The sequence below is a fragment of the Saccopteryx bilineata genome, chromosome 10 (assembly GCF_036850765.1).
Source record: "Saccopteryx bilineata isolate mSacBil1 chromosome 10, mSacBil1_pri_phased_curated, whole genome shotgun sequence".
Classification (NCBI taxonomy): domain Eukaryota; kingdom Metazoa; phylum Chordata; class Mammalia; order Chiroptera; family Emballonuridae; genus Saccopteryx; species Saccopteryx bilineata.
In genome coordinates this window covers 15,171,353-15,198,397 of record NC_089499.1, presented here as the reverse complement: position 1 = coordinate 15,198,397, position 27,045 = coordinate 15,171,353, and the positions used below count along the sequence as shown (strand labels likewise).

The following is a 27,045-nucleotide window of genomic DNA, read 5'->3' as shown; positions in this document are numbered from 1 at the left end:
GGCTCCATTGGAGCAAAGTTGGCCCGGGCGCTGAGGATGGTTCCATGGCCTCTGCCTCAGGCACTAGAATAGCTCCGGCCTCAATGGAGCAACGCCCCAGATGGGCAGAGCAGCACTCCCTGGTGGGCATGCCGGGTGGATCCCAGCCGGGCACATGCGGGAGTCTGTCTGAATGCCTCGTCACTTCTAACTTCAGAAAAATACACACACACACACACACACACACACACACACACAAAGAACTACTTTGCAGTGAGGAAGCTGAAAAAGAAGGTTGCAAAGGCAAGCCATAGGCTTCAAAAAGACACCTTACCTCAAAGAGACTTTTCAGTGATAACTCTGGGACACGGATATTTCTTGGTAGTCGATCCTTTCTTGCTGACAGGAGCAGAAATGACTGAGGAGGGGAGAAAAAGAAAGGGTTGGAGTAATGATGTGCTCCACATAGGTTATCAGAGCAAAAGTCATCTTAAGCAGTAAAATGCACAAACCAAAAACATCATAGAATACCCTTGGCCCTGACTCTTCTTTTTAAGTCACCTACCAAGCTTCCCAGCCTGAGCCAGGATAATCAAAGTCTCTCTGTCTAGCCAACCTCCTCCTCTTGCCCTCAAAGCGTGCTGAGGACAAAAACAGTGGATGTCAAGCAGGGCCGCAGAGAGCACAGTGGCAGTGGGGTAAAAGATTAATTCCCCACAAAGTTCTTAACGTTCAGCAGGCTGAAGAATCAAGTCCTTTAGAAATATCTCAATTAATTCTTTGGCACATAAGCCCCAAGTCCTTGGAGTCCATGAGACCCAATCAAGGGGTGGGCTGGGGCCGGCTCCTACCAGCTAGTGAGAGTTGACTGTGCACATCTGTTCCCAACTTCAGTCCTAGACTCATAGTCGTAGCAGCTGAAGTGGGCCATGGTGAAGTATTTACACTACAGAAATTGGTAAACACTACAAATCAGGATTTTTTTTTTTTCTCAAAGAGCCAGTTGTTAAACCACAGAAGAAACCAAATACCAGAGAGGTGAAGCCATTTTTCCTGGGTCACACAGAGAGCACATCCTGAGAGGCTCTTTATTGAGATCCTCCAGGTATGCCAACAGGGCTAAGAGTTCCAGGCCCAGTTTCAAAATCAGCTTCCCCCATCTGTGTTCTTGCCAGGAACTGAGCCTATGACCACACTAGCTTCTAGCTGCTTTCAGTTTGATACCCACTCTTAACCACTCACTCTAACCAGGCCTCACTGCCCACACTCTATCCTGCAAGAGAGTGCAAGGTTCTGACAGTCCTGACTGTTGGCCTGGCTTTTTATTTCTTTTTTTATTTTATTTTTATTTTTTTTGTATTTTTTTTTTCTGAAGCTGGAAACGGGGAGAGACAGTCAGGCAGACTCCCGCATGCGCCCGACCGGGATCCACCCGGCACGCCCACCAGGGGCAATGCTCTGCCCACCAGGGGACGATGCTCTGCCCCTCCAGGGCGTCGCTCTGCCGAGACCAGAGCCACTCTAGCGCCTGGGGCAGAGGCCAAGGAGCCATCCCCAGCTCCCGGGCCATCCTTGCTCCAATGGAGCCTTGGCTGTGGGAGGGGAAGAGAGAGACAGAGAGGAAGGAAGGGGGGGTGGAGAAGCAAATGGGCGCTTCTCCTATGTGCCCTGGCCGGGAATCGAACCCGGGTCCCCCCCGCACGCCAGGCTGATGCTCTACCACTGAGCCAACAGGCCAGGGCCTTCTTTTTTTTTTTTTAATATAAGGGCTTGTTTTTGATGTTTGAACAGGTCTCCCTGCTAGGAGGACAGAGGGCCTGCCACCTGGGCTGGATTCCTGGGTCTTCTCCGGTCCTTTTATTATGGGAACAAGCTCGCAGGAACTCACAGCCCGACAGACACCCTGAAACCACACCCATAACTGTGTGTACGTAAAGAGGGTCCCATCGATTTCGATTTCCTGAGACTTCCAATGGAATCTAAAACTTCCCCCAAACTGAAGAATTCTGGATTCTAAAGTCATTCCGTCTGCCTGACTCTAGAGTCTCTTATTTGGTGACTTTCCCGGATGTCCCAGCTTTTAGAAAGCCCAGTAGGCCCTTTCTAAAGAAACTCCCAGCCTTGGCCAGCCTATTCTCAGGAGCACGTACAGGCCACCATCAATGACAACTACTCTTCATTGGGCACATAGCATATGCCAGGCATTATAAAACTCCTTTAACTGGGGTCCCGGCCCATCAGAAGCCCTGAATAAGCATTAGCTGATATTATGATTAAGTGCTCTTGGGTCGTTATTTCTAATCCTCACCAAAACCCTGAGGAAATAGGTTTAGACCCTGCAACTTCTAAATGAGGAAGTGAGCCTGAGAGGGGGAAGTAATTCATCGAAAGTAGAAAGTGGAGGATTATTTACAGGGACAGCTGGTGACAGGGTAGCCAAGCTCCCCAGCCTGCTCTGTTCCTCCCCTAGATTTCTGGTTCTGGATTTGGGTCCTCCAGCCTCAGGGCCACCCCAGGGCAGCAGTCCTGTAAAGGTATCCAGAACCTCTCGAGCGGCACAGGCAAGTCACCGGGCCACACTGGCAAAGATACTATGAAAGGTTGTGAAGATGAACGTGCAATGTTCAGTCTCCTCCTTGCATTTGGACTTCACATTTCTCTGAGGATGACGGCAACACAGAGCAGGGAGTGGGGAGGCTGCTGCCCACTGGGTATATTTCCTAACTTTACAAAAAAATACGGAGCCTGACCAGGCGGTGGCACAGTGGATAAAGTGTCGGACTGGGATGTGGAGGACCCAGGTTTGAGACCTCAAGGTCGCCAGCTTGAGCGCAGGCTCATCTGGTTTGAGCAAAGCTCACTAGCTTCAGCCCAAGGTCACTGGCTTGAGCAAGGGGTTACTCGGTCTGCTGAAGGCCCATGGTCAAGGCACATATGAGAAAGCAATCAATGAACAACTAAGGTGTCGCAATGCACAACGAAAAACTCATAATTGATGCTTCTCATCTCTCCATTCCTGTCTGTCTGTCCCTGTCTATCCCTCTCTCTGACTCTCTCTCTGTCTCTGAAAAAAATAATAATAATAATATACAGAGGATACATTACAATCCCCCAGGGCCAGTGGAAGGGAACCACTTCATGCGAACACTCTTTCCCCACAGGGGAGCCAGCTCCTTGTACTCACGTGCCATAGTCCTTTCTTTGCCAACTTCTCTATCACAGATTGCCACACCTCCGTAGAATACCCAGGAGTGAAAATGTGATCGAAGCAGGGCAAGAAACTTTGCAAAACAATGGGGTCACCTGAAAGAAAATTCCATAGTTTAGAAATTTTTAAACTTGGGGAAAGCCTAGAACATTTGAGGAAAGGCCTTCCGACGAAGACCGCAGAGAGGCAGGGGATACGTGAAAGATACATGCAGTTGCTGTTATTTTAAACTCACGTGACGACCAACCCCCTACGAGTTAGCGTAAGGCGAGCCAGCAGTCACTTCGCTTTCCTGTTCGCCGCGTCCAGTGACACGTGTTTACATTTAATCCCGCAAACAAACCACCACGAGGGCTGTGCCCAGTATCCCCATTCATGGAGGAGGAAACGGAAGCCTAAAAGAAGTTACAAAATCCACTTCCCTGAGGAGAACTGGGACAAATATTACTCTCACCCAGCAGATGCAAAACTATCGCAAATGAGGTCGGGCTTCACAACGGATGCTGCTGCTAGCCCATGGCAAAAAATCAAGACCGGAACCCCCTTCTACGACTCTTTTAGCCAAACATGCGCTCTTCTAACCTACTGGCCCACCAACCTTGCATCTTGTGACCCTCGGGCCACATTTTTCAGACTCACGGAGGAGAAGAACATCCAGGGCACAGGTTAGACGATCACATGGCACCTCTGCCAGGGTTATCAAGTTCCAAAAATAAGTGAATATCCAAATAACCATATAGTAGATGAAAAGATACAACATTGCCATAAGTCTATTTTTCAAAATTTAGAAACTGGGCACAGGCATACTTCCCCCTCCAAATAGCAGTGCTTTGGCAGAAAAGTATGGGATGCGTGGCCCTGAAGACCCTTGGAGGACGGGGGCAGAATGGAAACCACGCAGATGTCTTCAAGGGACAGGCATCCAGAGCATTGGTTTCGCCAGCCTGGCTTCTCACAGAACAATGATTTTCAAAAGACGTAGAGAAGTGTAGGGAAAGGACAAGCCATCAGGTTCTGGGAAAGGGAAGCAGGTGGCCGTCACTGTCAGCAAATGACCGAGTGGAAAGCTGTGACCCATCAGCCCCCGTCTGAAGACCTTCTAGCGCCCGCCTCTGACCCCTCCCCCCTCTCTGCCTGATACTACTGCTCTTACTCTTCTCTGTGCCTAATGCCAAGACCTGTGGGCTCCACCCACAGGCCACAGAAGTCGCTTTCCCACCTTCACCATGGGAGCAGTCAAATCTGTTGTTAGCAGTGATTTCCACACTCCTGAAAGCCAAAGACCACACTTCACCAAGTCTAACACATGCCATTGTTCACATTCTGACACCTCTAGAGACGGTATATGTGTTACAGTCGATGTTGCCTCACGATGGCAGAACATGAATTAATGGCACATCCTCAATCAGAGCGGTCTTTCATCTGATCAAATGTAATGTTTTCAAACCACAGTCTGGTTACCAGTAGGACTCAAGACTAGGCTAACATACCCAGAGGAGCTCCATTGTCCCTGGCAAGGAGCACACTACATTGTCCCTTACATTTTCTGTCCAGGACACTAACAAAGCTACCTCACGGGCCAGGTCATCAGAGTAAGACTCTAATCCAGTGATGCTCAAGGCCTCCCACGCATCACTCTAAAAAGAAATGCGTGGGTGGGTCCTCCACTGAGGGGACATCACAGCCACGGCCCTGACCAGCACTGGTGGCTTTCACAGGACCCTCTGCCAGCCCAGCCCATTCAGGTGATTTTCATAGCAAACCAGAATATTTTCCAAACCCACTGGAGAAATAGGCAAAAAAAAAAAAAAAAAATCAACAGGAAGAGCAAAAGTCACATAAAACAAGTAGTATAAACAGGGAAAAAACTCTATGAATAGCAATAGGACTTCCTTCCTCATTTTCACAAAGGCGTGAGCCACAAAATGCTTTCTAACAGGAAAACCAGTTTCATTCAAACTACAGAAATCAGCCACAAAAACAAAACAAACAAACAAACAAAAAACCCACACCTTCTAATTATCTCCCTAGGAGCCTGAATCTCCAGGAGGCATTCAAATAACATAACAAAGAACTGAAAAGAAGGGAAGGGAAGTTAAGGAGAGATGGAGGGAGGGAGGGAGGGAGGGAGGGAGGGAGGGAGGGAGGGAGGGAGGGAGGGAGGGAAGGAGAAGGGAGGGAGGGAGGGAGGGAAGGAGAAGGGAGGGAGGGGAGGGAAAGAACGCTTCCCTATGTCAGACTTACTGCTCATAGTAGTGAAGACTCCCACAACGAAATCAGCAACCTGGGTCTGATCACTACTGTCCTGCAGAAGCTGAAGGCCCTCAAAAAACATGCGAGCAGCTTCATAATGCTGGTGCAACCGCATCAAGGAATAACCAGCCCGGTAGTATCCCTGGACCGGGGAGAAAATGGAAAACCGTATCAATATTCATCACTTCTCATGCGCTGCTGTAAGGACAAGCAAGGTTGAGGACACAGGGAAACGGACTCAGGCGCCTCACTGCTGTGTAAACACAGGTTTCCGACAGGCACTGCACACAGGATTCCCACACGGTATTCTGGGGCACATTATTCTAACTGCTTACGATCCCTTTCCAATCTGTGACGTGCTCGGCATCTACTGTACCACACAGAGAGAAGGAAGCTGGCCTCTGCCTCCCGCGGTATGTGTGGTTTATTTACTCGTGCCTCAAATCACAGCCTGCTCAAGAAAAGAGGAATAAAAAAATCCTCTGATGACCGCCTTCCGGGAGGGACAGAAGGAGATGGTCACATGAACACAGCAGTTGTTCCCCATACCGTTCAATCAAAAGAACGCAGTTTGCACTGGGTACGTAGGGAGAGAAATTTGTAATCACAAACTGAGATTTACGGGGCTCTGCAGTATAGGTAATATATGCCAGAGGCAAAAAATACATATATTTCTGTACAAAGAGAAAAATTTCAATGGTTAATAGAGGAATATGGTCTAATTTGCCTGCATACTAACTGTGGTGTCAAAGGTCTCCCTGGCTACCTCCACTTTGACCAGCCCACTGCACGGGCTCTTAAAATTCCTCGCAACACCAAAATCTCTGATTATCTATTGATTTGTCTTTACCTTCACGTGCGAGTCGACATCTTAGATGACAGTCAGCGAAAAGAAACCAACAAACAAAACAAAGAAGTATTTTCTTTTCTTTCTCTCCAACCAGGCACTCTGTTACAAAATTTTCTCTTTTCTTTGACTTCCTCAGATTTAAGTCTCATCTTCTTAGATTGGAAAGGAGTGAGGGGGGATCAGAACATGCCACCCGAAAACAGGAGAAATGAACCCTGCCTGAGTCCCCTCTCCCAGGAAACTGGGGTGAAGAAGACAGAAGTGGGAGCTGAGACGGGGCTGAGCAAGCGAGCCTCGCTGAGGTCGCCATGATGTCCCGAGTTTCCCTGTGTGTTGATGGCTCCATGGGCTGCAGCCCTCAGATGTCTTTAAAACCCTGTCTTGGCCCTGGCCGGTTGGCTCAGTGGTAGAGCATTGGCCTGGTGTGCAGAAGTCCCGGGTTTGATTCCCGGCCAGGGCACACAGGAGAAGCGCCCATCTGCTTCTCCACCCCTCCCCCTCTCCTTCCTCTCTGTCTCTCTCTTCCCCTCCCGCAGCCAAGGCTCCATTGGAGCAAAGTTGGCCCGGGCGCTGAGGATGGCTCTGTGGCCTCTGCCTCAGGCGCTAGAGTGGCTCTGGTTGCAACAGAGTGAGGCCCCAGATGGGCAGAGCATCGCCCCCTGGTGGGCATGCCGGGTGGATCCAGGTTGGGCACATGTGGGAGTCTGTCTGACTGCCTCCCCGTTTCCAACTTCAGAAAAATACAAAAATAAATAAAAAAACAAAACCCTGTCTTGTCCAGTCCCACAGTTTATTGCTCTGTGTTCTAGAACAGTGGAGAAACTCTCCGCCTGCCCACTTCTTTGGAGTCTACACTTCTTTGCCCAGAAAGCCCTCATTTCACATAAAAATTAGCATCAAATAAAATCGGTATGCTTTCCTTCTTGTTCGACCATCTCTTAGGCTCATGTGCAGGGCCGCGGCCACACACAGAACCAAGAGAGGGTAAAGGAAAAGGTCTTTTTCTTCCTCCACTAAGGAGGACATCTGGGAGAGGGGTGAGCAGGGTGGGAGGGAGGGAGAAGGAGAGAGCCACCCAGGAGTTCCCGGGGAAAATGCGGGAGCAGCGGTCCCAGTTGCTAAGCTGCTGGGGTGGGGGTGGGGGGCTGCCGCAGGTGTGGCCGCTCAAGAAAAAGCCCCAGAGCATCATCCAGGACCCCCTAAGCCCCGCGGGCCACAGCCACAGCCTCCACATCAGGGTGCAGGCAAACCCCAAGTACTCCCCACCCTGTCCCACGGACAGGACCAGGATGGGAAAATCCTAGGATGTCTTTGGGCAGAATTCTTCAAAAGTGCATTACCATTTTCAAGAATATTCAATAATTTTCTAAAGTAGTCATCCCCCAAGAGACAAGGTTCACTGTAAAATACACAAGTCCCTCCCTCAGGGTTGGCGGAACTCTCCGGTCAAACCTCCCGGCCACATCCCACTGCGCTGTTTGTCACAGTGGAGCACAAAAGGCGGACCCCTGAGGGCATAATGCAGACTCCCATTGACGGAGTGTCAACAACTTCACTTCCTTTCTCCTTAATCCTTGCAGCAAGTCTGGGGCACAGGTGCCAGCTCATTTTACAGATATGGAGATGAAGGCTGAGAGAGGGAAACATCCCTTATCTGGGCCATTGAAACCAATCTCCAAGCAGAGCACCAGGGAGAAAGGGCTGGGCTCTGCCCACCTCACCGCGGGGCCTCTCTATAAACTGTCTGTATTGCTAACAGGACACTTGAGTGGATGTTGCCTCAGATAGTTCCAGAAGGTCACTGAAGGCCTCTGATTTTGCATGGGCTTTCTCTCTCCCCAGCTTGACTGTGAATTACGCAGGGTCTGGGATGGCGTCTTCCACTCCTTTGTCTGCCCTGAGACTCCCAGAGTTCAAAGGTGCCTGGCACAGAGGGCACTCAAAGCATCTTAACTGAAAAAGCAACCACATGATTACTTAGTGACCTTTGTTAACAACCTTAAAGGGTCTTACTAGCTTCTCAAACATCCCTGATCCCACCAAAGGGCCTTCTTTCTGCTGTAAGAAATGCTACCTCAAGAATGGGAGTCATCTCCACTCCACTTGCATCCCGAGGAAAGCTTTGCTAAAAGGAAACTTGCCAACAGCAAAGAACAGGAACAGACTATGCATTTTGGTGCAACTGTTTCAGAACAAACTCCAAGAGGATCTCCACTGCACCCTGTCCCCCAAGAGGCCCGGCTCTGCTCTCCCCACTGCACCCTGTCCCCCAAGAGGCCCGGCTCTGCTCTCCCCACTGCACCCTGTCCCCCAAGAGGCCCGGCTCTGCTCTCCCCACTGCACCCTGTCCCCCAAGAGGCCCGGCTCTGCTCTCCCCACTGCACCCTGTCCCCCAAGAGGCCCAGCTCTGCTCCCCCCACTGCACCCTGTCCCCCAAGAGGATCTCCACTGCACCCTGTCCCCCAAGAGGCCCAGCTCTGCTCCCCCCACTGCACTGTCCCCCAAGAGGCCCAGCTCTGCTCCCCCCACTGCACTGTCCCCCAAGAGGTCCAGCTCTGCTCTCCCCACAGGGCATTGCAACACTTGGCTATCTTGTCTGGGTACTATTTGCATGCCCCACGGGCATCTGGGTACTATTTGCATGCCCCATGGGCATCTGTGTGAAGAGCAAAGAGAGTTGAATGAGAAGCACCCCCATTTTATTTTATTTTATTTTATTTTAGTGACAGAGACAGTGAGAGGGACAGATAGGGACAGACGGACCGAAAGGGAGAGAGATGAGAAGTATCAATTCTTTGTTGTGATACCTTAGTTGTTCATTGATTGCTTTCTCATATGTGCCTTGACCAGGGGGCTACAGCAGACTGAGTAACCCCTCGCTTGAGCCAGCAACCTTGGGCTCAAGCTGGTGAGCTTTTGCTTAAACCAGATGAGCCCGCGCTCAAGCCAATGAACTCGGGGTTTCGAACCCGGGTCCTCTGCGTCCCAGTGCAACACTCTATCCACTGTGCCACCGGCTGGTCAGGCAGAAGCACCCCCATTTTATAAAGAAGGGAGGGAAGGAGGCAGGCCGGGAGGAAGGAGGCAGCAGCTGCCCCGGCTGTCACGGGCACCATACCTACCTTCACGTAGGTCGGGTCCCACTGGAGACACTCCTTGGCCGCCCCGAACGCCTCGTTCCACTTCTCCAGGTTGTAGAACGCATTGGACTTGTTGCACAGGAGCACAGCCAGGTCCCTGGGGGGGACTCTGTGGGAAAGCACAAGCGGGTGATCCGTGAAACCACCTTCCTGCAAACGCAGGAAACACCCCTGCGAGGCCGTCCTTACAGGCCGTCTGCTGCCATCACGGTGGGGTTTCAGCAGGAAACGCCCCGGGCGCGCCTGTCAGAGCTGACCCTTGCAGACCCCGAGAAAGCCTGGGGCACTGGCAGGGTACAAACCTGTCCTTCCTCACTCCCAAACCCTCTGCTCCCAGCTTCCAGGGACAAAACGTTCTCAACACCTTGGTTCCATTTCCTATTGATCACCATAGATCTTTTTTTTTTCAATTTTTTTATAAATAAATAAAACATGGTGAACATGCTGCAGAAATGGTGGCCGTTCCTAAGGAGGGAGGGGGGATGGGAGTTTCCCACCGAGTGTTAGCAGAGTCCAGACGGGGTGCGAACCACCCCACAGGCCTGTTCCTGCTGAGTGGCGGCCGAGCTGATCGCAGGAAGGGCTTCAGAACACGGGAAAGCACCACCCCCGTGGGTCCGCGATGAGGATCCCGGGACAAGCACTGTCCTGTTACATTGGCAGGAACACCCTAACATTCGCAGGACCCAGAGCCAGAGTATAAATGGAGGCCCAGGCTATGTAGCTGATCTGCACCACTAGCTACATGTAGCTATTTATATATTTAAATGAATCAAAATTAAATAAAATAGGCCCTGGCCAGTTGGCTCAGCGGTAGAGCGTCGGCCTGGTGTGCGGGGGACCCGGGTTCGATTCTCAGCCAGGGCACATAGGAGAAGCGCCCATTTGCTTCTCCACTCCCCCCCCCCCCTCCTTCCTCTCTGTCTCTCTCTTCCCCTCCCGCAGCCAAGGCTCCATTGGAGCAAAGATGGCCCGGGCGCTGGGGATGGCTCCTTGGCCTCTGCCCCAGGCACTAGAGTGGCTCTGGTCACGGCAGAGCGATGCCCCGGAGGGGCAGAGCATCGCCCCCTGGTGGGCAGAGCTTTGCCCCTGGTGGGCGTGCCGGGTGGATCCCGGTCGGGCGCATGCGGGAGTCTGTCTGTCTCTCCCCGTTTCCAGCTTCAGAAAAATACAAAAAAAAAAAATTAAATAAAATGTACAATTCAGTTCCTTAGTAGTATTATCCACGTTTCAGTACTCTATATTAATAGAGATCACTGTCATCGTCGTAGAAAGTCCTGTTAGACAATGCTAGTCTCAGTATTTGATGGCCCTAACTCAAGCTTACACACTGTTTAATAAAATATGTTCTACCCTCCTGATTTACAATAAGTGGGAGACAAGGTTCAAATTTAGAACTGCAGGCCCTGGGTCGGTGGGCAGGCCCTGGATCGGTGAGCAGGCCCTGGGTCGGTGGGCAGGCCCTGGGTCAGTGGGCAGGCCCTGGGTCGGGGCAGGCCCTGGGTCGGTGGGCAGGCCCTGGGTCGGTGGGGCAGGCCCTGGGTCGGTGGGCAGGCCCTGGATCGGTGAGCAGGCCCTGGGTCGGTGGGCAGGCCCTGGGTCGGTGGGCAGGCCCTGGGTCGGTGGGCAGGCCCTGGGTCGGTGGGGCAGGCCCTGGGTCGGTGGGCAGGCCCTGGATCGGTGAGCAGGCCCTGGGTCGGTGGGCAGGCCCTGGGTTGGTGGGCAGGCCCTGGGTCGGTGGGCAGGCCCTGGGTTGGGGCAGGCCCTGGGTCAGGGCAGGGTGAGCCAGGCCTGTGCCCCAGCCCACTCTCTCCTCTTTCCACCTCAGCCTTCAGCCTGCCCTGCAGGGGACACGATTCCAAGCTCTGCCCACCTCCCTGACCTTGGCCAGACCTCAGACGAACGGGTGCAGGTAGCAGGGCCTGGGAAGAGGGTCCACGGGCAGAAATTCCAGCGTCCTCGTGCCCACAGTGTGAACCAAAGGGAACAAACGGGCTCTGGGTGAATAAAGCCCCTGGACCCCCCAGACTCCGGCCCGTGGAGAGGACAGCCGGGGGAAGGTCAAAGGCGTCCCTCTAGAGCAGTGGTCCCCAACTTTTTTGGACCACGGGCCGGTTTAATGTCAGAAAACATTTTCACAGATCGGCCTTTAGGGTGGGACAGATAGATGCACAAAATAAAATGATGTGACCGGCATAAAAACTGGTATTTTTAAATATAATTGTCAAACTTACGAGACAAGCGTCAAGAGTGAGTCTTAGACGGATGTAACAGAGGGAATCTGGTCATTTTTTAAAAATAAAACATTGTTCAGACTTAAATATAAATAAAACGGAAATAATGTAAGTTATTTATTCTTTCTCTGCGGACCGGTACCAAATGGCCCACGGACCGGTGCCGGTCCGCAGCCCGGGGGTTGGGGACCACTGCTGTAGAACATGGCAGGGCAGGGCCCCTTTAGCCTGGGTCTCTGGGTAATAGAACTGCACGTTTAGTGCTGAAACCAGGTTGGAAGAAGAAGGAAAACACAAAACACATCACAATATGTTAACAGAAGCCCAGGTGCTGTTGAATTTAAGACACACAGAGGGGGGAAAGCAAGGCTTATGATTCCTTTCTATTGAATTTTTTTTTTTTAATTATGAAGATGATACAAATCATCATTGAAAAGTTAGGTGATGCAGATAAGCGCACAAGAAAAAAGTCACCTCTGCTCCTGTCCCCACCCCAGTGATTTGTGTGGCCGGCTCCTCTCCGCGTCCATCACTGTCTCTAGGGCAAGCGATGAGTCCCCAGAAGCAGAGAAGAGGCAGCGCGGCGTCCAGTGGGTGACTGGCTAGGGCGCCGTGACCGGTGAGCCGCCCACACGCCCTGGCACCTGCTGCACAGTACAGCCATCCCTGTCTGCAGTGCTGGGGGCAGGCAGGGCTCCGGAGATTCAGTCTCAGCATACCGGGAACACCCTCTCCCCAGGAAGTTATGCTCCTGCTATACGGACTGAACGGTGCCCCCTATCCGTATGTTGAAGCCCTTGCCCCTAATGGGAGGGTGTTTGGAGATGGGGCTTTGGGGGAGGGAGGGGATTAGGTTTAGATGAGGTGATGAGGGTGGGGCCCTTGAGACGGGGTTAGTTCCCTTCTAACCAGTGCCATCAAAGCGTTTCCTTGTTCTCTCTCTGTCCATCATGAGGATACAACGATAGGGTGGCCATCTGCAAACCAGGAAGAGTTCTTACCAGGAACTGAACTGGCCAGTGGCTTCTCAGCCTCCAGAACTGTGAGAAATAAGTTCCTGTTGTTTAAACCACCAATCTGTGGTATTCTGTTATGGCAGCCCGAGCTGCCTAAATACAGCCCCACTCCCTAGGATAACTCCCAGGGGTCAAAGAGCCTCCGACCAACGATGGACTCACATGCGGATAAGAAGGTCAGTTCCCCTACTCTCAAGGGGGACCAGCTCTACAGCACAGCTCATACCCCAACGTTCCCCGGGGGGTTCAGGCTAAGGGGGACTCCAGGTGAGACCACATCCCTGCTTGGAGCCTTCCCCTGCCCCATCTTGCTTCCCTCACGCCCCCTTCTCCTGAGCGCACCTGCTCTGTAAAGCATAGGCACCTAAATCCCTGCGTCAGCAGGATCGCAGGCCACAGATGATGGGCAAGAGACACAGTTCCAGGAAGGTCCGTGAAAGGCAACGTGTGAGGGTCCAGGCAGCAGTCCCATTAGTAGGACTCAGCTAGTACGCGGTGGCACTGAGGTCTGAGCACTCTGAGTGTGGGGTCAGTACGGCCATAATCACCTTCCAATGCTACTGCTTTAAGAAAGCCAGATGCTTTTCCCTGAATGAGGAGCTCTAGGCCCGGCTCCGACACAGTTCTAATCAGAACCAGAAGGGTCAGAATGACAGGAATACAGGCCCAAGCCAATTACACTCAACTTAAGTTCAGCTGCAGGGGTCCCCAAACTTTTTACACAGGGGGCCAGTTCACTGTCCCTCAGACCGTTGGAGAGCCACCACATACAGTGCTCCTCTCACTGACCACCAATGAAAGAGGTGCCCCTTCCAGAAGTGCAGGGGGGGGGCGGATAAATGGCCTCAGGGGGCTGCATGTGGCCCGCGGGCCATAGTTTGGAGATGCCTGATAGAGTGTCAATACCATGATGAGAGGGAGGTAGGGGCATGGGAGCCATGTTTCAGTAATTTAGTTCAGTGCCATTTCTAACTACAAGTTTTGCTGCATGTCCCCCACAAATGCCAAGGTCTGCTTCCTCTGCTACAGCAGTTCCCAAAATATAATCTGAGAACCTGGGGGGCGGGCCACCCCAAGACCATTGCAGGTGGTCCACAGGGTCAAAATATTTTCCCAGTTGTAGGAGACTGAATAATGGTTCCCAAATAATGTTACCTTTTATGGCAAAAGATAACATTTGCAGATGTGTTTAATTTATGAACCTTGAGAGGAGATTGTCCCGGATTGTACACAATTACAAGCATCCTTAAAGTGACAGAGAGAGAGAGAGACAGAGTGAAACTGGGCTACAGCAGAGGAGAAGGTGATGTCATCACACAGGCAGACTGGAATGATGTGCTCCAAAGATGGAAGAAGGGGCCACAAGCCAAGGAAAACAGGCAGCCACTTAAGTTTGCAAAAGGCAAGGGAACGGATTCTCCTCCACAAGGATCTAGCCCTGCCGACACCGTGAGTTTAGCCTTGTTAAGACTCATTTAGAACTTTTGACTTCCAGTACGGTAAGATAATAAATCTGTATGGTTTTAAGACCCTCAGTTTGTAGTAACATGTTACCACATTATTAGTATGGACATCGTGTGCCATTTTCACACTCATTCTCTCACCTGTGTTTGGGGGATTTTCCAGTGGCTACGTGATGAGTACTATCACAGCAGGTGGCATGCAGAAGCAGAATGTGAGAAGCCAGATGTCTCCCACTGAGACAGACATTAAAGGGATTTGGAAAATTGTAAAATGTGCCAGTCTTCTCACCAAATGGTTTGCTTTGGAATATATAGTTATTTTTCTTTAACATATGCTATTTATATTAACATGCAATGGATTTCTTTTTTTTTTTATTTATTCATTTTAGAGAGGAGAGAGAGAGGGAGAGAGAGAGACAAAGAGAGACAGCGGGGAGGAGCTGGAAGCATCAACTCCCATATGTGCCTTGACCAGGCAAGCCCAGGGTTTCGAACCGGCGACCTCAGCATTTCCAGGTCGACGCTTTATCCACTGCGCCACCACAGGTCAGGAGCAATGGATTCTTATTGATATTTTTAAATAGATGAAAAAAATATACTTTACAGCTAAAAACCTCCATAAACAAAAGCTGTTTGGGGTCCTCCATAATTTTTAAGCATTAGCAAGAAACTGAAATGTCTGGGAACAGGTCTACTAGAAGCAGAAGGGGGAGGGGCCGGGTGAGCCTCAGTTCCCAGATGGTGTGCACTCCGGCCGAGGGGCGGAAAAGGCATGGGCACCCAAGAAGATGAAATGAATGACCAGTGAGGAGCCTGGGGACTTCAGTCATCCCAGGAACCCTGATCCTGGCAGGAGACGTCAGGAGACAGAAGGGAGAGTTTTGTAATGTTTATCAACAGTCTCCTGTTTCACTTTCTGTTTCCCTTCTTACTCTAGTGCTCTCTCTAGTTTCGGAGCTGACAATGTAGAGAAGAGCGACAGGAAAGGGGAGGGGGGGAGGCAGACACTAGACAGTGTGATAAGAAATGACAAGAAAACATAAGCAACTGAGTTCCCACTTACCTGGGGGAGGAGAAAAGGCGGGAAGAAAATGCAAACACTTACCCCCACTGGTATAACTGCAGGAGGACCTGAATGGCTTCATCGTACTTTCTGATGGCCAAAGTGAAGTTCCCGTTCTTAAAAACCTGGTTGCCGGATTCCTTCAGCAGCTCAGCATAAGTGACGGGGTCCATCCTGTGAGGGAACAGAGGAGAGGCTCGCTGCCAGGCGTGCATGGTGCCCGGCCCCCTCCACATCTGCACGGCTGAGAATCTGGAGAAGCTGTTTGTTCGTGCTGGCCCCACCCACCTGTGGAGGTCACACCCTGCCAACATCCCTCACCACCATGGGACCAGACAGTCTGACGAGGTCACTTCTTCCTCCGTTCTTTTCTGACCTCAGGGGGCAGAGGCCAGAACGAGTTCATTTATTCTGTGTTAATGATCAGCTCGGCGCTGGGCAAGAAGGCTGCTTCCACACGCCAGACACCAACCTGGCAGGTCCTTTGGCACAAGAAGGGGCAGCACGTCCTATACCTGGCACTACGGTCGCGCTCTCCTTTACCCATCACTATAGGCCACAAGGAGGCATCGTCCCCACTGTTCAGATGGGGCAACAACTCTCAAAGAGGCTCCCGTCACCACCTGCCTTAGCGTCTGCTGAGGGCACTCCCTGGTTCAGACCCCCAGTTCAGGCTTCCGCTCTTGACCGAGTACCACATCGCCCATGAGTACAAGCAAAACTCACCCGAGAGTCCTTCTACTCAGAAGGTGTGCGGGGAAGGGGGTGGGGGAGGGAAGCTGAAGTTCTGAAGGCCACAGACACGAGGGACGAAGCCACAGGGCCACAACCACCGCCTCTCCCATCCTCCTCCCTTCCTGAAACACTCTAAAGCCAGCCTTGGAACATCTGTCCCTGAGTCTGCGGTCGCCTGCTTACTTGTCTGTGCCCCCCCCCCACAAGATGCATCTGCTCTTTCCAGGTCATGACTTCTGTTTTATTCGTTTCGTACCCCGATGGCCTGGCATATAATGGGTGCTTAAATATTAGTGGTGGCACAAATCTGAATGCCAGACCCAGAGGTTGCCTCTTCCTGAATGATTCCCTCTGGTGTGGCCTGGGGGGTCTGAGAGAAGTGCTTGTCACCCTCCCCACAGGATGGGCCAGAGAAGAGCACTTTGGAGAGAGCCTCGAGGAGGCTGGGGAGAGGTGGGGAAGAGCAGAAATGTCCCTTCAGACTTCTTCCTCCCAGGACGACAGCGGGGAAAGGGAGAGGCTGAGGAAGGTCTTAAATACGGGGACGATTCTGGTGTCTGCAAGGACTGTGTACCTGTCGGGTCATGCGACCTACTGGGAGTCTTCTTGATCAACACAATTCTTGGTTAGATAATAATTCTTCGTATTTTGGTCGTTTCACACCGTGATGAGGGGTCTGGGGTCGGGGAAGGCAGGCCCACAGGGACGGAAGCCGTGGCGTATGTTAAACCCGTATGAGCTCACTGGAAACGGGGCTTTCTAGCTGCGCTATGTTCCTACAGCAGGGCTGTAGCAGAAGGAGGCACATGATCCTTACACAGTCAGGAGGCGACATTCCACCCACACTTTTCATCAAATAATCTCTCAATTCTGTGGCTCGCATTCACACAGGGATGACTGAGGAGAACGTGAACAAAATTAAAGAACTGATTGACTAGAGAATAAAAAACATGTTTTTCTTTCAGATACTGTCGGCCATATGTCCCATAAATATTTTTTAAACGGGCTATGATCGAACAACTGGAAAAAGAAAATCACTATTAACAACAACTGACAAAAGGGTTAATAGCCCCTTTCGGAAATATCTTTCCATCATAAGAAAAGGCTAACTCCCTGACCAAAATGTGTAAGGTCCTAAACAGAGAATTCACAAGGAATGCAAGTAATGGCTAGCTATATGGAGAGAGGATAAACAAGAGCATTCTCACTAGCAAGCAAGAAATGAAATATTAAAACACAGTATCACTGGAAAATAATATAAAAAAATGGCTCCAAGTGTTGGGCGCTGTCATAATATACTTACAGGGGAAATACACTGTATTGTGGATAGATTTAGGCTCATGGATGTTTGCCGCAATAAAAAAAGAAATAGAAATGACCCCAAATGCTCCACAATGCATAATGGATTAGAGTCAGTGGCAGAACTGCCATTTGGTGTAACACCGTGCAGTTATTTTTAAAATAAAATGTTATAAAAGAACACTTAATAATAGGCTAAATTAGTAAATAAAAAAAATACAAGCTACATAAACAGGTATATAATCCCAATTTAAAGCTTAAAACCATATAATCTAACTGAACTGGTATTGGCGCAGTGGGTAGAGCATTGACCTGGAATACTGAGGCCCCGGGTTTGAAACCCCAAAGTCGCTGCCTTGAGCACAGGCTCCTCTGGCTTGAGCAGAGGCTCACCAGCTTGAGCATGGGATTGCCAGTTTGAGCATGGGATCATAGACATGACCCCATGGTCGCTGGCTTGAGCCCAAAGGTCACTGGCTTGAGCAAGGGGGTCACTGGCTTGGCTGGAGCCCCCAGTCAAAGCATGTATGAGAAGCAATCAATGAACAGCTAAAGTGCCACAACTATGAGTTGATGGTTCTTATCTCTCTCCTGTCTGGTCTCTCTCTCTCTAAAAAATCAACCAACCAACCAACCATATGATCTATGGAAAATATGCCAAAATGTTAACAGTCACACCATTGGGATTAGGCAGGCTCTTAATTTTTCCAACTCCCCACTGCTCTACAATGTAACACCTTAATACTCAGGCCATAAATGATGTTTTACAGTTCTGTCAGCAGAATAAGCCCCACGATGTATTCATGTGGTTTATTTCTGCAACAGTGTCTCTGGTTGACAAATCAGCCTCCATTATTGCGGGGGGGGGGGGGTGCTAACAAGTCCTGGGCTACCCCCAGAGCAGGATTCCCAGCTATCCTCATCTCTTCCCCACTTGGCCTCGTCACTGTGATCATCTTTTCCCATTGCCGGGTGTGAAGGCATTCTGGTCGCCATCAAATGCCTCATTCTCAGCAGCTGCTCTCAAAGGGCAGCCTCACCAGATGGGTGCCTTTCTTCTGGGAAGCTCAGAACCACCATCTTCATTCTGGCTTTAGCTCTAACGAACGCCCCTCCACATGTCCATAGACTCTGTAGGTCCTGCTTACGGTCCTGACTTCTCCACGAAAGATTCCCAAATGCAAACAAGATGATCTCCTGTCCTCTAAACACAGCGGCCACATTATTGAAACCTCACTGGATGGTGCCCTACTGCAGGCTGAGCGATCCGGGAGACTGGGCACCTCTGAGCTTCAAACCCCAAAATTCTCCTTCGAGGACCCTCTCCACCCCGCCCCCACCACCGTGCCTTCCACAACAGTGCCTTGGTTTCACTCTGGAACCTTCTACCTGGCCAAAATTTCCGTTTCCTCGGCAGGGATGGGTGGTTCTCTCCTCTCTAGTTGATCAGCTCGGGAGGAGCCCTCTGGCATCCAAAGTCTCTACCCTGGTCCTGCCTGCCGGTGCTTCGGCTTCGTCTCATAGCAACAAGAGCATCAATCCTGGTTCCCACTCAGCCATTTCCGAGCTGCAACACGGTGGGCACATCACCTGACCCCTCTGAGCTTCACCAGCAAAACAGGGAGGGCTGATTTAAGGGTTAAGTGAAATAAAGTTATAGACTTAGCTCCACAGAAATCCCGCCCCCCCCCCCCATTGGCTCTAGGCCTGTGCTGTCCAATACAGAAGCCACCAGCCCCATGTGGCTATTTTACACCTAAGTTTTTAAAAATAAATTCATACCCTCTTCACCCTCTTTATCCAACCCCACCTCTATTCTGTATCTATAAGCTTGGGTTTGTTTGTTTGTTTGTTTGTTTTAGATGCCACATACGAGAGGTTATACGGTACTTGTCTTCTCTCTGTATGACTTATGTCCTTTAGCCTTTGAGGTCCATCCATGTTGTTGCAAATTTCAAGATTTCATTCTTTCTTATAGCTAAATAATATGTTTTATCCATTCATCCATCAGTGGACACCGAGGTTGTTCTGCTATTTGGCTATTTGTAAATAATGCTGCAGTGAACATGGGCTGCACACATCTTTTCAAGTTAGCGTCTTTCTTTTCTTTGGACAAATACCCAAAAATGGAATTGCTGGATCATATGGCAGTTCTATTTTTAATTTTTTGAGGAACTGCCACCATACTGTTTTCTAAAGTGGCTGCATCAATTTATATTCCCACCAACAGAGCACAAGGGTTCCCAATTCTCCATCCATGTCCTCATCAGCAGTTACTTCTTATCTTCTTGGTAACAGTATTCTAACGGGTACTGTCTCACTGGGGTTCTGACTCGCATTTTCCTGATGACGTTGAGCATTTTTTCATGTACCTTTTGGCAGTCCACATATTGTCTAGTCAGAACTTCTGACCATTTTTTAATCAGATTATTTGTATTTTCTGCTTTTGAGTTATATGAGTTCTTAACAGATTTTGGATATTTGCCCCTAATGAGATATATGACTTGAAAATATTTTCTCCCATTCAGGTGGTTGCCTTTTCATTTTTTTTAAATTTATTTATTCATTTTTAGAGAGGAGAGAGAGAGGGAGAGAGAGAGAGACAGAGAGAGAGAAGGGGGTAGGAGCTGGAAGCATCAACTCCCATATGTGCCTTGACCAGGCAAGCCCAGGGTTTCGAACTGGCAACCTCAGCATTTCCAGGTCGACGTTTTATCCACTGTGCCACCACAGGTCAGGCTGCCTTTTCTCTTTGTTGATGGTCTCCTTTGCTGTTGCTTTTCTTTCTTGTATCAGATTCAAAAACCTCCTTTACCAACATCTACATAAAGGAGTGTACTGCCTATGTTTCCTTCTAGAAAGTTTGTAGCTTCAGTTCTTATGTTCAAGCCTTAACCCTTTGTGTGTGTGTGTGTGTGTGTGTGTGTGTGTGTGTGTGTGTGTGTGTGTCAGAGACAGAGAGAGGGACAGATAGAGACAGACAGACAGACAGGAATGAAGAGAGATGAGAAGTATCAATTCTTCGTTGCGGCACCTTAGTTGTTCATTGATTGCTTTCTCATATGTGCCTTGACCGTGGGGGCTACAGCAGACTGAGTGACCCCTTGCTCAAACCAGCAACCTTGGGCTCAAGCTGGTGAGCCTTGCTCAAACCAGATGAGCCCGCCTTCAAGCTGGCGACCTCAGGGTTTCAAACCTGGGTCTTCTGCATCCCAGTCCAACACTCTATCCACTGTGCCACTACCTGGTCAGGCAAGCCTTAATCCATTTTGACTGCATATGGTGTAAGATAGTGGTCGAGTTTCATTCTTTTGCATGTGGCTGTCCAGTTTTCCCAACATCATTTACTAAAGAGACTGTCCTTTCCTCCAGTATGTATCTTGGCTCCTTTGTCATGCATTAATTAGCCCTGTACAAATGGGTTTATTTCTGGACTTTCTATTCTGTTCCATTCATCTATATGCCTGTTTTTATACCAATATCATACTGTTTTAATTACTATTTTAAAGAACATTTAATCAAATGTTATCAAAATGAGTCTCTTTAATGGCTTAATTGAAGAACTCAAACACAAGATATTTCCACTATGCTTACAAATATAAAAAATCTATTTGGCCCTGGCCAGTTGACTCAGTGGTAGAGCATCAGCCCAGTGTATGGATGTCCTGGGTTCAATTCTCAGTCAGGGTACACAGGAAAAGCAATTATCTGCTTCTACCCTCTCCCTCTCCCTCTCCCCCTTCGCTCTCTCTCTCTCTCTCTCTCTGTCTCTCTCTCTCTCTCTCTCTGTCTCTCTATCTATCTATCGCTCCCTCAGCCATGGCTCAATTGGTTTGAGCACCTCAGCCCTGGGCACTGAGTATGGTTCTGTGGAGCCTTCACCTCAGGTGCTAAAAATAGTTCAGTTGCGAGCATGGCCCCTGATGGGAAGAGCATCAGCCCCTGATGGGGTTGCCAGTTGGATCCCAGTCAGGGTGCATGTGAGAGTCTGTCTCTCTATCTTCCCTCCTCTCACTTGGAAAAGAAAAAATAAAAATCTATTCACATCAGAACTTTTTTTCATATTCCTCTGGAAACCAAGAGTGAGCTCTTAATGTTATGTGGGCAAACACCATATGCATTCATGCGCTTATGTTTCTGCTTTTTCTTGGTATCATGTCACAGGGCAAAGTGAATTGCCAACCACACAGAAGGCTTTTCACTTCTTAATAGGATTTACTGACACTTACATTCTCATTATAGGGAAGAGTGCCCTTTCCCTCTCTGCCTTACAACACAGAGGGCTCAGTTATTGAGTGTTGTTGTTTTTTAACAACTGATTGGTGGTCTATTTATAAGATGAAATTATTAAATACAAGTGGTAATAATTTAGCATAATGACAATACGCTTGATAGATAATACATGATGAGCATCAATAATGGGCTTTACATCAGAGTCATTTTTTTTTAATTTTACTTATTCATTTTTAGAGAGGAGAGAGAGAGAGGGAGAGAGACAGAGAGGGAGAGAGAGAAGGGGGAGGAGCTGGAAGCATCACCTCCCATATGTGCCTTGACCAGACAAGCCCAGGGTTTCGAACTGGCGACCTCATCATTTCCAGGTCGATGTCCACCACAGGACAGACTCATCACTGAGTCATTTTATTCTTACAAGAAACCCCAAGAAGTAGGCATGTTTATATCCCCCTTTGACACATAGGAAAACTGAGGCAAAGAGAAGTTAAGCTCCTTACCACAGTCACAGAGGAGAAAATGGTAGAGAGGGATTCCCAATCTAGATGGCCTGACTTTCAGAGCTCAACTACTCTCGTAAGAGCCAAGACAGAGGCCCCAGGTCAGCACTCCGTCAAATCACTACAAGACGCGATAGCTCACTCCCTTGCATTTTCGGTTTTGTTAATGGTACAAGAGCTAAAAGATAAGTGGAAACAATTTCACAGCTGCAGTGTTGGCCGGCGGCCAGTTTCACTACGTCCCAATGAGGACTCAAGGTCCAGTTTTGGGGAGGTGTCACGGGCTGCCTGCCTACACCCAAGGAAGCAGAAACAAGAAAAATAGAAATGCACTGAGTCGGCTTCAAAACAAGCAAGTCTGAAGGAAAGCTGAGCCAGGATGTGGTGGCTGTTGTTCTGCACTGTGTATATATAATATATGTACGTGAAATTGTATAAGTGACTTAGAGGAACAGGACAGAAACTGCCAAGAGGGGTGGGCTCAGGGGGCAGCCAGACGGGCAGAAGGAGGCTTTGCCCTCGTGCGTTATCTGGGTACTACTCGAAATCTTGAAAGCAAATTCATTTCCTTTCTTGGGTTTTGGGCTTTTCTTTTTTCAATAAAATCCTTTCAAAAGACCCTCCAAGCAGTCAATGAGCGGTCCAAGATCAACTCTGGAATGCTGGGGGGTAGAGACAGTTCCAAACTGCGGCCAGAGAGAACAAGTCGCAGAACTGATTCCCTCCGACTCCTCACAGGAAGTCGACCTGAGAAGAATCCAGAGTCAGACTCCTTCTGGGGGCGCCATTCCTCTCCTCTCCTGTCAGACTCCTTCTGGGGGCGCCATTCCTCTCCTTTCCTGTCAGACTCCTTCTGGGGGCGCCATTCCTCTCCTCTCCTGTCAGACTCCTTCTGGGGGCGCCATTCCTCTCCTCTCCTGTCAGACTCCTTCTGGGGCGCCATTCCTCTCCTCTCCTGTCAGACTCCTTCTGGGGGCGCCATTCCTCTCCTCTCCTGTCAGACTCCTTCTGGGGCGCCATTCCTCTCCTCTCCTGTCAGACTCCTTCTGGGGGCGCCATTCCTCTCCTCTCCTGTCAGACTCCTTCTGGGGGCGCCATTCCTCTCCTCTCCTGTCAGACTCCTTCTGGGGGCGCCATTCCTCTCCTCTCCTGTCAGACTCCTTCTGGGGCGCCATTCCTCTCCTCTCCTGTCAGACTCCTTCTGGGGGCGCCATTCCTCTCCTTTCCTGTCAGACTCCTTCTGGGGGCGCCATTCCTCTCCTCTCCTGTCAGACTCCTTCTGGGGGCGCCATTCCTCTCCTCTCCTGTCAGACTCCTTCTGGGGGCGCCATTCCTCTCCTCTCCTGTCAGACTCCTTCTGGGGGCGCCATTCCTCTCCTCTCCTGTCAGACTCCTTCTGGGGGCGCCATTCCTCTCCTCTCCTGTCAGACTCCTTCTGGGGCGCCATTCCTCTCCTCTCCTGTCAGACTCCTTCTGGGGGTGCCATTCATCTCCTTTCCTCTCCTTCCCTTCTCGCTTGGGGGAAAGGAGGCAAAGGCAAGAGTAGACGAATAGGCACTTTCTTTAGAAACTCACTCAAGCCCTGGCCGGTTGGCTCAGCGGTAGAGCATCGGCCTGGCGTGCGGGGGACCCGGGTTCGATTCCCGGCCAGGGCACATAGGAGAAGCGCCCATTTGCTTCTCCACACCCCCCCTCCTTCCTCTCTGTCTCTCTCTTCCCCTCCCGCAGCCAAGGCTCCATTGGAGCAAAGATGGCCCGGGCGCTGGGGATGGCTCCTTGGCCTCTGCCCCAGGCGCTAGAGTGGCTCTGGTCACGGCAGAGTGACGCCCCGGAGGGGCAGAGCATCGCCCCCTGGTGGGCAGAGCATCGCCCCTGGTGGGCGTGCCGGGTGGATCCCGGTCGGGCGCATGCGGGAGTCTGTCTGACTGTCTCTCCCCGTTTCCAGCTTCAGAAAAATACAAAAAAAAAAAAAAAAAAAAAAAACTCAAAGTCTTTCAAAAGTCCTCCTGAAAATATGAAGTATTGAAGCCTTTCTCACTTGGGTATCAAAGCAGAACAAGAAAAAACAGACTATTCTGTCACCCAACCTCAGCTCTCTCACCAGCCTGCCCTAAACCTAGGGCTGTCGCAGTCCATCCGCTCCCCTGCATAATATCAACTTTATCTTCTTTAATGTTTATTTTATTACATTCAGAGAGAGGAAGGGAGAGAGCAGGAGAGAGACAGGAACATCAGTCTGCTCCTGGATGTGCCCTGACCAGGGATCGAACCAGCAACCTCTGCACTTCCAGATGATGCTCTAACCAACCGAGCTATCCGGCCAGGGCCATCCATCAACTTTAAATTATTCTGTCCCAATTTATAGCCTGTTTAACCCCCAACTACACAGAATACCAAAGTCAAGATGGTAATTCTAAAACCACTTGACGAGTCCAGCTCTGAACTGCTCTTGTAAATTATATCTGAAAACTCATATTCCCAGCAAAAAGTAAATACCATAAACATCTACCTACCTAATATGCAGGAGTCTCTTGACTGTTTTAAGATCTATGTCCCTTTTGATGAAATTTTTACACACTCACCCAGCATACAGGTGCCTCTCAAAAAGGTCTATAACTTTCACAATACTCCAGTTTTAACATTTACACATCGACCCCTTGGTAGGCATTGTAGTAGGCACCAGGGCTTTGGCTGTGAAAGGACTACAATTGTCTGTTAGGGAGATGGACATTAAATACATAATCACACCTATGTTATAGTTGACAGATTTTTCTTCTTAGGAAGAAAAAGTAGAGTGTATAAGGAAGCATATAAGAGGAGACAAATTAACTCATAGGGAGCAAGGCAGGTTTCTCTTATAAGTGACATTTCAGCTAAGATCCCGAAAATCAGTAGTTAGCCCAGTGAAGAGTAGAGGTAGGTGTCCAGGCAAGGGGAACAGTATATGCAAAGGCTCTGAGCTTCACAGCGGATCAGAAAGAGAAGGGAGGCTGGAGGAGCAGGTAAGGGCTGCATTAGGTAGATGACCTGGGATCTTGAGGGCCATCAGAAGGTCTTAGAATGCATCTTAAATGCAATTGGGGAAGGCTCGCTGTCCCTTACAACTTTCTATGATGATGGGAACGATCTATTCTGTACCGTCCAATACGGGAGCCACTAGCCACGCATGGCTACTATACATTTGAAACATGGCTAGTACAACTGAAGAAGTAGGTTTCTCATTTTATTTCATTTTAACTAACTTTAATTGACACAGCCACGTGTGGCAAATGGCTATCATACTGGACAGACAGCACTAGAGGGTTTCAAGATGGGGGCTTACAAGAACTGGCTTATGCTGGCTGCAGGCCAGATGGAGAGAAACAGGCTAATGTAAAACAAAATCAGGAGCCAGAGTCAATAAGAGTTGCTGCTGGGACTACATGGGAGCAAAGGGCAGGAAAAATCAACTCCAAAGCTTCCAGTCAGACTTTACTTTGCGTGACAGAAATTGGAGCTTTGGCTTCAAATATAAATGCGTAGAGGGTTGGACTTGGACGTGCACACCCACTCACTCACACACAGCCTGGCCTCTGAGAATAACCATTCTGAAGCCACTGCATCTAGTGGGGTGAAGTATATGCTCTATGCAATAAGTAATTTGGGGAAGTACCTAAAAGCCTGAGAATGGGTCGGAGTCCCTGCCAAGGCACCACATTCCACAGGAAAATCTACCCTGACCATAGCCTCTAGCCCAGGGGTCCCCAAACTTTTTACACAGGGGGCCAGTTCACTGTCCCTCAGACCGTTGGAGGGCCGGACTATAAAAAAAACTATGAACAAATCTCTATGCACACTGCACATATCTTATTTTAAAGTAAAAAAACAAAACGGGAACAAATACAATATTTAAAATAAAGAACAAGTAAATTTAAATCAACACACTGACCAGTATTTCAATGGGAACTATGCTCCTCTCACTGACCACCAATGAAAGAGGTGCTCCTTCCGGAAGTGCGATGGGGGCCGGATAAATGGCCTCAGGGGGCCACACTCCAGGCCGGGCCGTAGTTAGGGGACGCCTAATCTAGCCGAATACCCTTGACAGTGTTCCTGCAACAGGAGGGGCTGCAGGGGAAGGAGTGGGGGCAGCAGCAGGTGCAAAGAGCCATTCTCCCCCCTAAAATAGAGGAAGCCATCGTTACACCAGGACTGAAAAAGGTATTTCTGTACTGCAGCCAATCCAACGTCAGAGTGTTGCCTTTTTCTGTTTGTTTGTTTGTTTGTTTGTCTGGCTAAGGGGCGGGACACACGATGGGGGAGGTTGAAGAGTTAGTAGGAGAAGACGGAGCAGAGGTGAGTGTGAAAGTTTCTTCAAGTGCCATTTCTTTCATCAGCCAGGATGCTTAGCAGAGCTGGGGCTGCCTCCATCCACAGTAGTTCGGAAGTGATTTTCTCTCGCACCAGGCACACTCAAGGGAGCTACATTGTCCCCCAAAGAAGTGAAAAATGGTCCCTGAGGGGTGCAGATTTTTTACTCTTTATGTACAGAGCACAGATAATATAGATCATGCACAAATAGATACGCAATGTATCTGCCGTGCTAAAATTTCATGGGAGTGGAGAACTAGATAAGCAAAGAAAAAGCTGACATGGTTGGAGAACGGCTATCACGAAAAACATCGTTAAAAAACATTGCTGCCCTGACCGGTTGGCTCAGTGGTAGGGCGTCGGCCTGGCGTGCAGGGGTCCTGGGTTCGATTCCTGGCCAGGGCACACAGGATAAGCACCCATCTGCTTCTCCACCCCTCCCCCTCTCCTTCCTCTCTGTCTCTCTCTTCCCCTCCCGCAGCAAGGCTCCATTGAAGCAAAGATGGCCCGGGCGCTGGGGATGGCTCCTTGGCCTCTGCCCCAGGCGCTAGAGTGGCTCTGGTCGCAGAGCGACGCCCTGGAGGGGCAGAGCATCGCCCCCTGGTGGGCAGAGCGTCGCCCCTGGTGGGCGTGCCGGGTGGATCCCTGTCGGGCGCATGCGGGGGAGTCTGTCTGACTGTCTCTCCCCATTTCCAGCTTCAGAAAAATACAAAAAAAAAACA

The 27,045-nt window shown here is 49.9% G+C and overlaps 1 protein-coding gene across 2 annotated transcripts in view; it reads right to left on the bottom strand.

The window, feature by feature from the left end:
- The window catches only part of TRANK1 (tetratricopeptide repeat and ankyrin repeat containing 1), a 112,444-nt gene that overhangs the window by 63,707 nt on the left and 21,692 nt on the right, over positions 1–27,045 (bottom strand). The window contains exons 3-7 of one of the 2 annotated variants that reach the window (XM_066244744.1): positions 15,249–15,380; positions 9,413–9,539; positions 5,432–5,582; positions 3,164–3,282; positions 314–397 (exon numbers count right to left, since the gene is read on the bottom strand). In XM_066244744.1, coding sequence (XP_066100841.1) covers positions 314–397; positions 3,164–3,282; positions 5,432–5,582; positions 9,413–9,539; positions 15,249–15,380 — 613 coding nt within the window. Of the gene's footprint in view, positions 1–313; positions 398–3,163; positions 3,283–5,431; positions 5,583–9,412; positions 9,540–15,248; positions 15,455–27,045 lie in introns of those variants that run through there. The other variant, XM_066244745.1, reaches the window with a different exon arrangement.